Source organism: Physeter macrocephalus, chromosome 20 (genome assembly GCF_002837175.3).
Source record: "Physeter macrocephalus isolate SW-GA chromosome 20, ASM283717v5, whole genome shotgun sequence".
NCBI classification, from domain to species: Eukaryota; Metazoa; Chordata; class Mammalia; order Artiodactyla; family Physeteridae; genus Physeter; species Physeter macrocephalus.
Window position 1 is genome coordinate 89,297,124 of NC_041233.1, and position 13,871 is coordinate 89,310,994.

The window sequence follows — 13,871 nt, forward strand, 5'->3', positions numbered from 1 at the left end:
TTGTTTAAAGAAATTAAGGAAAGGAAAAACATATTTCATATTTACTATTTCCAAACTCTACATTTCTTCTTCTCACAGGTTGGTTTTTCTGATATTTCTGTTTAACCTGTAGTAATTCATTTGAATTCAGTTTTTGTTCATCTGAAAGTATCTTTTTTTATCTCTGTTTTTAAATATTCTATTTGGAAACAGAGGAATAGGAATAATACAAAGATCAGCTATATTCTCTCTACTCATATTTATTAATACTGTTTCCCTTTATTACTTGTGCTGTCTCCATGTGAAAGTAAGTTGTAAATTGCATTTGTAGCTTTTTTTTTTCAGTGTGCATTTACCTAGAATAAGATCATATATATCCACAATCAAGTTATCCATCTAAGTAAAAATAACATCATTGAAATACTTTTTATCAAGTTTACAATCAAGTTTACTTGATTGCATTGTGGTTGGACGATGTGAGCTAAGTGATACTGTGTTTTATATTCCAATGTTTTATGGCCTAATATGAGTCAATTTATATAAAACTTTCAGGTATACTTTTAAAATATCCCTCTCATTTTTTATATAAGCTTGTATATATGCATATTATATCAAAGCTTGCTCGAGTTTTAAAAATCTTTAATATTTTTGCTGTAAATTTGCTGCTTGCTGTAAATTTGTCAGCTTGAGCTATTAACGGTTATGAGAACTATGTAAAAATCCCTCACTATGATTGTAATTTTCTATATCTAAATCTGTTAAATTATATATGTGTGTGTGTGTGTGTGTGTGTGTATATATATAGTTGCTGTACCATTAATTATAAGTAAGCTTAGAAATATGTGTGCACGCAAAATTAGAAATGTTTCAGTGAAAATGTTATTTTTTTCCCTTGAATGAAGACATGTTCTTGAAATTGTTCACTATGTAGTGCTCAGAGCTCTGTGTTTAGAAAGTACATGTTTTTCTCCAGGATATATAGTCATGTCTTATCGGAATGAAGACAAAAGATGGCAGCACACTTGAGCAGGCAAAAAAGACTTAGGAGTTTAGTTAGAGATTTGAGTCCTGGTTCTTACCCTTATTAGTTATGCAGTCTTGGAACCTTAACTTTTGATCCTAAATAACTACATGTGTAAAGAAGAAGATACTCATCACCATCACATTTTAATATGTAATGTCCCTACGCTTAAATCTAGAACTTACTAAGCATGTGATAAGTCTTAATTCTGCTTTTGTCCTTTCACTTGAGCACTGCATTATTTTAACATTTTTATACCCATTGAAACATGGTAGTTTAGTCATTTTTATTAGTGATTAAAAAACAAAATTTGTCTTTCAGTATGATTATATGGGCTCTAAAGTGTCACTTGCATCTGAGAAAGTTGTCCGTATCTTTAGTCTCATCAACACTGTGAGTATTTATGTTTCATATTTAAATAAGAAACATTCATATTAATACAGTAACATTGTTTGAATAAATAGCATATGCACTTTTATAAATTGTATAGTCCTACCAACTAGTTTCTTCCACCGATGGATTTCATCTCTAAAAATTAGTAAATCGAATATATTAGCATTACATAGAGAGATATAGTGTTCTATTTATGATTACCTAAAACCATATATCATGTATCTTTTTTTTCAGATGTATTCTCAGCTTAAAGTGTTGGTTACGTTAACTTCTCTGGAGCTCTGGTCAGACCAAAATAAGATTTCAACTAATGGGGATGCTAATGAAGTTCTACAAAGATTTGTGTCATGGAGAGAAAAATTTTTATTTCAAAGGTCCCATGACATGGCATACTTATTAATGTAAGTGATTTATTTTCATTGGTATGAAGTTTATCAAATTACTTGTAAGTTAACTATCAAAATTATATACAAAATTTATTATTTATGATGACAAGACATCTCAAAAAAAGATTATGTGGGTACTGTGTTGGCAAAATGCAAGCTATAAAAATCTAATAAAATGTAAGACACGAAAGCATGGTAGGCCATTATCCTCAGAGCGGGCTGCTTACCTATGGAAATTTAAAGAACTGATAATATGGAAAGCCTCGGGAAAACATAGGGCCTCTATGGTTTTAAAGATTTTCTCAGAGGTAGATCATTGAAACCAGCATTTTAACATTAAATAAAGCATACATTAGTTAACAGAATGCAATAATTGCATGTAAAGCTGGTTACACTGGAAAACATAAGTATGGTACTGTGGTGACCTAATGGTATTTCTATCCTGACCTAAGGTGTAGCTGTTTAACTGCTTGCACTGTAACTGTCAGGAGTCTTTATATAGATTTTTATTTCACTAGTTTGATTATTTTAGATGGAAAAAACAGAAACACGATTCTGAAGATCTTAAGCAATATGGAATACATTTATAAATCTCTGGGTGTCTCTGTGGAATTTAAGGTCAGGTTTGGGGATGGAGGGAGCAGCATTAACTAAGGACTGAAATGTGTCAGGACACAATACATCCCATCTCTCTTCTTCCTAGTGACTGTGCTGCATATTGTCTTTCTCATTCTGTCCTCCAATCCAACACTTTTCATGCAGTCTAAGGTTTTACAACCTGCAAATCATGGCAGTAATCTACCCTGACTTTTATATCTTTGCATTATATCCATCCAGTGTTGACAACAGTGGTGATTAATTTCTGGAAGGATTAGGCACTGCTGGATTTTAAGCTGTGTATCATACAATGCTAAAGTTGCCTTTAGAACTTAATTTTGTAGGCACCGTGGGAGATTACCCAAATACAAAATGATTGAAAGCATTAGACAGGATACATAATATTCATGTCTCAAAGAAAGCAGCAGCGTTATTGAGGAATCCAATTCTTAAAAGATCATTAAGTTTTTAATAATTTAAAGTGCGTTTATCCACAAGAAAAATTTTATTATTTAGTTATAGGGACCATCCTAATTATGTAGGAGCAACATATCATGGAATGGCATGCGATCCAAAGTTTGCTGCAGGAATTGCTCTGGTATGCATTTTATTCCCATCTCTTCAGTAATTATATCACAGTTTGAAATTTAATTTCCACTTCAAGGAACAGAAGTACATATAGTATATCTACCATTTTATTAAATTAATATTTTTATAGTGCTTTATTTTTTCTTTAATCCTCAAATGTTATCATTTTTAAATGGTTTTTTATTGTGGTAAAATACATATCACATAAAATTGACCATCTTAACAATTATAAGTGCACTGTGCAGTAGTGTTCAGTCTATTTACATTGTTGTGAAACAGATGTTTAGAACTTTCACCTTGCTTAAATGGAAGTCTGTAACCTTTGACCAACGAGGCCCCATTTTCCACACCTCTACCCCCTGGCAACCACCATTCTACTGCCTGCTTCTGTGAGTATATTTTTAGATCCCACATATAAGGTGGATCATACAATATTTGTCTTTCTGTGTCTGGCTTATTTCTCTTAGAATAATACTTCCAGGTTCACCCATATTTTTGAAATGGTGGGATTTCATTCTATGTATGGCTGAATAATATTTCATGATATTTATATACATATATATTTATATGAATTATATATATAAATTCTATCATAGTATAAATTTATCCATATATAGAAACATTCTCTTTATGCATTCATATGTCAGTGACCACTTAGTCTGGTTCCATATCTTGGCCATTGTGAATAATGCTGCACTTTACATGGGAGATGGGAGTGCAGATATCCCTCTGAGATAGAGTTCAGTTACTTTGTACATTTACCCAGAAGTGGTTTGCTGGATCATATGGTATTTCTATTTTAATATTATGAGGAATAATTATACTGATGTCCATAGTGGTTGCACCATTTTATAATCCCACCAGCATTTCACAGAATATATTTTATTCATTACATCCTCACTAACAGTTGTTATTTGTGTTGTTGTTAGCTATCGTAATGGGTATGAGGTGATATCACATTGTGTTTTTGACTGTATTTTTATGATCACTAGTGATACTGAGCATCTTTTCATATGCTTTTTGGTGTTTTGTATATCATCTCTGGAGAAATATATATTCAAGACCTTAGCCCATTTTTTAATTGGGTTATTTGATTTTCTTGTTGTTGAGCTATAGAAGTTACTTTTTTTTTGTAACTTTGCATTGCCTTCATCCAATTCCTCCTCCTCTCAACCCCCACTCCCAACAAATCTAGTCTATTTTGTATGAGTTTGTTTGTTTTGAATTATAATCGACCTACAACACTATGTTAGTTTCTTTAACACAACGTAGTAATTCGATATTTCTATACACTTCAAAATGATCACCACAATAACTCTAGAAATAACATGTCACCATTCAAAGATATTACATAGTTATTGACTGTATTCCCCAAACTACATTTTGTACCCATGACTCATTTATTTTGCAGTTGGAAGTAGTATCTCTTAATCTATTTCACCTTTTTCTTTCCTTCCCCAAACCCCTCCACTCTGGCTGCCACCTGTTTGTCCTCTGTATCTGTAACTCTGTTTCAGCAATTTTTAAAATAATAATTCTTTTCTTAAAAATATTTACTTATTTGGTTGCACTGGGTCTTAGTTGCAGCAGGTGGGCTCCTTAGTTGTGGCCCCCAGGGTCCTTAGTTGCAGCTCGCCAGCTCCTTAGTGCGGCACATAGGCTCCTTAGTTGCAGAATTTGAACACTTAGTTGCAGCATGCATGTGGAATCTAGTTCCCTGAGCAGAGATTGAACTGGGCCCCCTGCATTGGGAGCCCAGGGTCTTATGCACTGTGCCACCAGGGAAGTCCCTGTTTCTGCTTTGTTATGCTTTTTCATTTGTTTTTAGATGCCACATATAAGTAAAATTGTACAGTATTTGTGTTTCTCTGTCTGACATGTTATACTTACTATTATATGCTCTAGGTCCATCCATGTTGTCTCAAATGGCAAGATGTCCTTTATTATGGCTGTGTAGTATTCCGTTGTGTGTGTGTGTGTGTGTGTGTGTGTGTATGTATACATATATTTATTCTTTATCCATTCTTTTATTGATGGACGCTTAGGTTGCTTCCATACCTTGACTATCATAAATAATGCTGCAGTGAACATAGGGGTGCATATATTTTTTCCTTTAGTGCTTTTGTTTTCTTATGGTGAATACCAAGGAGTGGAATTGTTGAATCATATGATAATTTTATTTTTAATTTTTTGAGGAATCTCTGTACTGTTTTCCATAGTGGCAGTGTGAACTGACATTCCCACAAGGAGTGCACAAGAGTTCCCTTTTCTCCACATCCTCAACAATAGTTGTGGGTTGTTGTTATTTGATAATGGCAGTTCTCTCACGTGTAAGATGATATCTCATTCCGGTTTTGATTTGCATTTCCCTGATGATTAGTGATGTTTAGGAATGTTTTCATGTGCCTGTTGGCCATATGTATGTCTTCTTTGGAACAATGTCTGTTTGGATCCTCTGCTTATATTTTAATTGGGTTGGTTTTTTCAGTGTTGAGTTGTGTGTGTTCTTTGTGTAATTTTAATATTAACCCCTTATCAGCTATATCATTTGCAATTATCTTCTCCCATTCAGTAGGTGTCCTGTTAGTTTGGTTAATAGTTTTCTTTACTCTGCAGAAACTTTTTAAGTGTGATGTTGTCCAATTTGTTTATTTTTCCCTTTTGTTTTTCTTGTCAAAGGAGACAAATACAAAAAATTACTAAGATGTCAAAGAGCTTATTGCCTGTGTGTTCTTCCAGAAGTTTTATGTGTTCAGTTCTTACATTCAAGTCTTTAAACCGTTTTGAATTTATTTTTGTGCAGGATGTAAGAGAGTAGTCCAGTTTGATTCGTTTGCATGTAGCTGTCCAGTTTTCCCAACATTATTTCTTGAAGAGGCTATCTTTTCCCTATTATATATTCTTGCCTCCTTTACCAGAGATTAATTGCCCATATAATTGTGGGTTCATTTCTGGGCTGTCTATTCTGTTCTATGCCAGTGAACTATGGGTCTGTTTTTGTCCCAGTACCATACCGTTTTGATTACTTTAGCTTTGTAGTAAAGTTTAAAATCAGGCAGTGTGGTACCTCCAACTTTCTTCTTTCTCAAGATTGTTTTGGCTATTCAGGCTCTTGTGTTTCCATAATCATTTTGGAATTGTTTACTCTGGTTCTGTAAAAAATGCCATTGGTATTTTGATAGGAATTGCAGTGAATCTGTACTGTCTTGTGCTATATGGTTATTTTAACAATATTCATTCTTCAGATCTTTAAATACAGTATATAATTTCATCTATTTGAGCTGTATTCAATTTCTTTCATCAATGTCATGATTTTCCAAGGATAGGTCTTTTTTCTCCTTAGCTAGATTTATTCATAGATATTTTAATCTTTGTGATGTGATTGTAAACAAAATTTTTTTCTTAATTTCTCTTTCAGATAGTTTGTTGTTAGTTTATAGAAATGCAACATAGTTCTGTAAATTAATTTTTATCTGGCAACTTAAGCATATTCATTGGTGAGCTCTAGTAATTTAGGGGGTCGGTCTTCAGGATTCTCTCTATATAGTATCATGTCACCTGCAAACAGTGTGACCATTTTACTTCTTCCCTTCAAATTTGGATTTTTAAATTTCTTTTTCTTATCTGATTGCTGTGGCAAGGACTTTCAATACTATGTTGAGTAAACGTAGTGAGAGTGTGCATCCTTATCCTGTTCCTGATCTTAAAGGAAATACTTCCAGCTTTTCACAACTGAGCTGTGGGCATGTCATATATGGCCTTTATTATGTTGAGGTATGGTCCCTCTATACCCTTTTAGTGGTGAGTTTTTATCATAAATGGATGTTGAATTTTGTCAAAGGCTTTTTCTGCCTCTGTTGAGAGGATTGTATCATTTTTCTTTTTGAAATTTTTAAAGTGGTATACCACATGGATTGATGTGTGGATACTGAACCATCCTTTCACCCCTGGGATAAATCCTACTTGATCATGGTGTATGATTTTTTTAATGCATTGTTGAACTCCGTTTGCTAATCTTTTTTTTTTTTTTTTTTTTTGTGGTATGTGGGCCTCCCCCTGCCGTGGCCCCTCCCGTTGTGGAGCACAGGCTCCGGACGCGCAGGCTCAGCGGCCATGGCTCACGGGCCCAGCCGCTCCGCGGCATGTGGGATCCTCCCAGACCGGGGCGCGAACCCGGTTTCCCTGCATCGGCAGGCGGACGCGCAACCACTGCGCCATCAGGGAAGCCCCCGTTTGCTAATCTTTGATAATACAGGAGTTCTTATACTTTGAATATTAACCCCTTATCAGATGAATGATTGGCAAAGATTTTCTTCCCTTCTGTAGATTGCCTTTACATTCTGTTGATTGTGCCTTTTGAAGAACAAAGGTTTAAGTTTGGCTTAGTCCTGTTTGTCTATTTCTGCCCCTGAGGTCAGTGATTTTTGCATCATGTCCACGAAATCTTCATCAAACCCAATATTGTGAAGTTTTTCCCAATGTTTTCCTCCAGAAGTTTCACAGTTTGCTATCTTACATTTAGATCTTTATACCATTTTGAGTTAATTTTTGTATATGGTGTAATATAAGGGTCCTATTCTTTCTTTTGTATGTGGATACTTAATTTTCCCATCACCATTTCTTAAAGAGACAGTCTTTTCTCCATTGAGTATTCTTGTTGAAGAAACTGTCCTTTTTCCCATTTTGTGGTCTTCACACGCTTGTCATAGGTCATTTGACCATATACATGATGTTTTATTTATAGGCTCTCTATTGTATTCAATTTATATATCTTTTTGCCAATACCACACTCTTATGATTACTAGAGCTTTATAATATGTTTTAAAATCAGGAAATCTGAGTCTTCCAACTTTGTTCTTTTTCAAAAAATTTATGTATATTCGTGTCCCTTGAGATTCCATATGAATTTTGAGATTGTTTCTATTCTTGCCCCCCAAATGCTATTGGGATTGTGGTAGGGATTTCATTGAATCTACAGATTTCTTTGGGTGGTAATGACATCTTAACAATGTTAAGCCTTTCAATCCATGATCGTGGAATGTCTTTCCACTTATTTGTGTCTTCTGTACTTACTTTCAGCCATGTTTTGCAGTGTCTATGTGCAAGTATTTCATCTCATTAGATAGGTTCAATCCTAAGTGTTTTGCTCTTTTTAATGTTATTGTAACTGAAATCATTTTGTTATATTTTTTCAGATTGTTCATTGTTAATGTATAGAAACAATCAATTGTGTTGATTTTGTATCCTGCAACTTTGGTGAATTCATTTATTAGTTCTCACAGTTTCTCTTATGTGGAATATTTGTGGATTTCTACATATGGGACCATATCATTTGCAAATGGAAATAATTTTACTTTTTTCTTTCCAAGATAGAAGCCTTTCATTTATTTTATTGCTTAATTGCTCTGGTTTGATGTTCCTATACTATATTAAACAGATGTGGCAAGATGAGTACCCTACCTTGCTCATAATATTAGAAGAAAAACATTCAGCATTTCACCATTGAGTGTAATGTTAGTTGTGTTCTTTTCTCCATGTTCTGTGTTATGTGGAAGTTGTTTTCTTTTTTTTTTAAATTAATTGATTTATTTATTTACTTTTGGCTGCATTGGGTCTTCGTTGCTGCATGCAGGCTTCTCTAGTTGCAGCGAGCAGGGGTTACTCTTCATTGCGGTTTGTGGGCTTCTCATTGCAGTGGCTTCTTTTGTTGTGGAGTATGGGCTCTAGGTGCACGGGCTTCAGCAGTTATGGCACACAGGCTCAGTAGTTGTGGCTCGTGGGCTCCAGAGCACAGGCTCAGTAGTTGTGGCAAATGGACTTATTTGCTCCGCGGCATGTGGAATCTTCCCAGACCAGGGCTCGAACCCGTGTCCCCTGCATTGGCAAGTGGATTCTTAACCACTGTGCCACCAGGGAAGTCCCGAGGTTGTTTTCTTACATTCCTAGTTTGTTGAGGATTTTTAATCATAAAAAGGGTATTGACTTGTAGTGTATGCTTTTTTGTTTTTTATTTTAGTCATGTGAGCCTTATCTCTTATTTTCTCAGTTAATCTAGCTAAGAGTTTGCCAATTATGCTGATGTTTTCAAAGAATCAACTTTTTGTTACATTAATTGTTTTTCTCTTCTCTAATTCTATTTATCCCTGCTTTGAACTTGATTATTTCTTTCTTTCTGTCTGAGTTTCTATCTTTCTGAATTCAGTTTGTTCCTATTTTTCTAGTTCTCTGACGTGTAAACTCATGTTTTTTCATTTGAGATATTTCTTCTTTTTTAATGTATTTGTTTACTGCCATAAACTTCACTCTTAACAGAGCTTTTACTGGATCCCATAAGTTTGGATATATTGTATTTTCATTTTCTTTTTTCTCAGCATATTTTATAACTTTTCTTTGTGATTTCTTCTTTGGAATCATTGGTGTTTACTAGTGTGTTGTTGGAGTCCCACAAATTTGCAGATTTTCAAGTTCTCCTTTTCTTACTAATTTGTAGTTTCATTCCATCAGCATCAGAAAAATATACTTTGTATAATTTCAGTATTTTAAAGTTGACAGACTTGTTCTGTAGCCTAACAAGTGGTCTACCTTAGAGACATTTCTGTGTGCACTTGAGAAGAACATGAGTTCTGCTGTTGTTGGATGGGATGTTCCACATGTCAAGACCAGTCAATCTATCCTGTTGTCAAGTCCATTATTTACATACTACCTTTTGTCAGATTGTTCTGTCCACTATTCAAAGTGAAGTATTAAAGTCTGTTATGTTGCTGTCCATTTAGCCTTTCAATTTGGTCAAGAGGTGCTTCGTATATTTAGTGCTGTAATGTTTGGTGCATAAATATTAAATGATGTATCTTCTTGGTGAAGTGACCCTTTTATCATTATGAAATGTTCTTCCTGGTCTCTTTTAACAGTCTTGAATTTAAAGTATATTTTGTTTGATATTAGTATAGCCATGCCCATCCCTCTTTTGGTTGCTATTTGCATGGAATATCTTTTTCATCCATAACCTTTCAACCTGTGTGAGTCTTCAGATCTAAAGTGACATAGTTGAATCCTGTTGTTTAATCTATTTAGTCTATACATGTCTTTTAATTGAGGAGTTTAATTCATTTACATTTAAATTAATTACAGGAAGAACTTACTTTTGCCATTTTGTTAATTTTTTTCTTTATATCCTGTAGCTTTTTGTCCCTTTCATCTTCTCTTTCTGCCTTACTTTGTGTTACATTGATTTTTTTAATTGTGAAATGCATTGGTTCCCTTGTCTTTTCCTTTTGTGTATATTGTAGATATTCTGGTTATGATTAATTATGCAATTACTAAGAATATCTCAATTTTATAATTTTAAACTGAAAAACTGATAACAACTTCACTTCAGTTACATACATATACTCTATTCCTTTACAGTTCTATCCATCTCTTTATGTTATTGCATAGATATTAGTTCTGCCGTTTAAATTCTATACAGGAGTTAAAAGTGAATATATGCACCAAAATTATGATTATATAGGTTAGTATATTTATCCATGTATTGACCTTCATTAGAGGATTTTATAATTTTCTTTGGGCCTTATGTTGCTATCGAGCATCCTTCCTTTTAACCTTGAAGACCACCCTTTCTCATTTCTTATACATCAGGTCAATTGGTAATAAACCCCCACAGCTTTCCTGGAAAAGTCTTAGTGTCTTCATTATTTTTTGAAGGACAGTTTTACTGGATACAGTATTGTTGACTGACAGATTCTTTCTTTCAGCACTTTGAATATATTTTTCCCAATACCTCTGGGCTGTAATGTTTCAGCTAAGAAATCCGATAATAACCTTGAGACCTCCCTGATAACTGACAGTTCATTTTCTCTTGTTGATTTCAAGATTTATCCCTTTGTCTTTGACTTATAGTGGTTTTATTACAATACTTTTCTCTGTAGGTCTCTTTGGATTTTCCTAGATAGGGGTCATTGAGTTTCTTGAATCTGCATGTCCTCAGATTTCTAAAGTTTGTGGCAATGATTTCCTCAAGTAAGCCCTCTGTCCCTTTCTTTTCTCTCTTCTCTTTCTGAGACACCCATAATGCATGTATTGCTCTATTTGTTAGAGTCCATAAGCTCGTCTCTTTTTCTACATTTTGTTTTTGTTTTTGGTTTTTGCTCCCGTGAAAAAGTGATTTCAAATGACCTGTCTTCATTTCTGATTTTTCTTCTGCCTGATCAAGTCTACTTTTGAAGACCTCCAGTAAATGTTTGTTTTTTGATTTTACTTACCACAGGATTTCTTTTTATAATATTTTTATATCTCCCTATTGATATTTATATCTGAAATTTTTTCAGATATTTAGGGCTGGATAATCATGTAAAAATCAATTAATTTAATTGATCCTATCAATAAGCTGAAATGGAAAATATTTGATTATATCGATAGATACAGAAAACACATTTGACAATTCCAACACAATTTATGATTAAACTCACCAAAGTGGCAATAGAAGCAACTTCCTCAACTTCAGAAAGACTCTCTACAAAAACAATACAGCTTACATCAAACTTAATGTTTAGAAATGAAATGCTTCCTACTAAGATTCAAACAAGGCAAGAATGTAACCTACCATTCTTATTCAGCTTTGTACTCGCATGCAAAACTAATGATACCAAATATAGTGAGGATTTGGAGCAACAGGTAGTCTCATTCATGTTGCTGGGAATACAAAATGGTACAGCCACTGTGATAGACAATTTGGCAATTTATTATAAACTTCAACATTGCCTTACCATATGATCCAGCAGTTGTCGTCTATACCATTTGCAAAAATTAGTTGGAAACTTACATCCACAGAATCCTCAGACATGATTATGTATAGCGACTTTATTTATAATTGCCAAAAATTGAAATCACACAAGATGTCTGTTAACCGGTGAATGGATAGAGAAACTGGAGTTAAGCCATAAAAGGGAATATTATTCAGTATTTTAAAAATTAGCCATCATGCAATTAAAAGATGTGGAGGAATTTTAAAAGCAAAGTGGTTAGTGAAAAAGCCAATTTTTAAAGGCCACACACTGTATTATTCCAACTCTATGACATTCTGGAAAAGGCAAAACTATGGAGATAGTTTAAAACATCATTGATTACCAACCAGGGCTTTGTGTGTTGCTTATATCACTACTTCTGAAGTTTTAGTTTTTTAATACAAGTATTCTGCCTTTAGAAAAAAAATGTTTGATTTTCTCTCCTAAAACTTTTTTTTTTGGTGGTGGTACGTGGGCCTCTCACTGTTGTGGCCTCTCCCATTGCAGAGCACAGGCTCCGGACGCACAGGCCCAGCAGCCATGGCTCACGGGCCCAGCCACTCCACAGCACGTGGGATCCTCCCAGACCGGGGCACGAACCCGTGTCCCGTGCATCGGCAGGCGGACCCTCAACCACTGCGCCACCAGGGAAGCCCCCTAAAACTATTTTTGACATCAAAACTGATTGTCAGTTAAACCCTTAAGAATCTGTGTATTTTTCAAAGTGTTAACATTAAAAGTGATATAGTTACTGAAACAATGATTAATCTTCTCGAAATATTTTTTTAAGTTTATTAGAATTAAATCAGTAATGTGTCATGAAAACATATGATATGATTAATCTTATTTTGTTATTTGTCAATGCCATTTGGATTGAAAGTACTATTACTCAAAACGAATAACAAAATTTAACTTTGTAAAATGTTCTTAAGAAAATCTTAAGATCTTTGGTATACTAGTTTATTAAATTAGTATTTGCATTTAAGTAATATGGCCACAATTACATGAAAAGACCAAGGGTTGAAAAAATAGCTTAAGCAACCGTTCTGTTTTTCATTTCTTTTTAGTATCCACAGATGATAACCTTAGAGGCATTTTCAGTTGTTTTGGCACAGTTGCTTGGAATTAACCTGGGATTAACATATAATAATGACATCTACAATTGTTACTGTCCAGGAACTACATGCATAATGAATCCTGAAGCAATGTAAGATGTTATTTTTATCAGATCTTTGTCTTCTTTGGGGAGATGTTTCTTGCATTTCTTGATGAATAATTTCTCTCAATATAACTTGAATAAGAATATTTTTATTAAATACATACAAGTTATTTTAAAACTTATTAAAGGGAATGAGTATTGGATATTGTAGAAAATGTGCTTCATAGTTCTATATTCAGTGCTATAGTATCGAGTCATTGATGATGACTTTGTGTGGAGCGCTAGAATCTTGAGGTGAAATTCATTCATTCTATCAAAAAAATTTTTAAGTATGTACTGTGTCACAAGTATTGTGTTTGTCATATAAATGATTAGCGAGATAGAAAAAAGCTATATACCTTATATTAGTCCATCAGGGCAAAAACTTAAAAAGTTGAAGTAAGAATAAATAAGATTTAAACAGCTTTTGATAAGTGCCAGCAGGGAAATAAATAGGGAATACATGGGGAGGAGAAACTTTCTGATAAAGTGGTCTAGGAAGTTTTCTATGAGGCAAAACTTATGTTAGGACCTGAAAGAGAAGAAATAAATCTGGTCATGTGAAGAACTTGTTGAAACCTTTTCAGGGAAAGCAAGTGAAGTGATACTTGGATAGCAAAAAATTTTAAGAGCTCAAAAGACTGGAAAAGGGGGCTTGGGGAGGGATAAAACAAAGAAACAAAAGAAATGGCTGAAACTATAAGGAAGAATGTTAAAGGCATAGACATTAAAAAAAAAAAAAAAAAAAGGAAAGTAAAATACAAAGAGGCTAAGGAACCGTGAGTCAGAGGAAGAAGTCCAGGAGGTAATAGGAAATGTAAGAAAGAGCCTGAGCAAGCAATCATGATGTGGAAATTGGGATTTTATGATAAATTTAAAAAAACACATTTTAATTGATTTAAGCAGTACGGATAATATAATATATTTTG

At 33.9% G+C, this 13,871-nt stretch overlaps 1 protein-coding gene across 1 annotated transcript in view; it reads left to right on the forward strand.

Annotated features, from left to right (window-relative positions):
- Positions 1-13,871, forward strand: part of LOC102985031 (A disintegrin and metallopeptidase domain 3-like) — a 103,458-nt gene that overhangs the window by 45,756 nt on the left and 43,831 nt on the right. The window contains exons 8-11 of the mRNA XM_024131373.3: positions 1,322-1,393; positions 1,628-1,794; positions 2,893-2,974; positions 12,812-12,951. Of these exons, the coding sequence (XP_023987141.1) occupies positions 1,322-1,393; positions 1,628-1,794; positions 2,893-2,974; positions 12,812-12,951 (461 nt within the window). The remainder of the gene's footprint in view (positions 1-1,321; positions 1,394-1,627; positions 1,795-2,892; positions 2,975-12,811; positions 12,952-13,871) is intronic.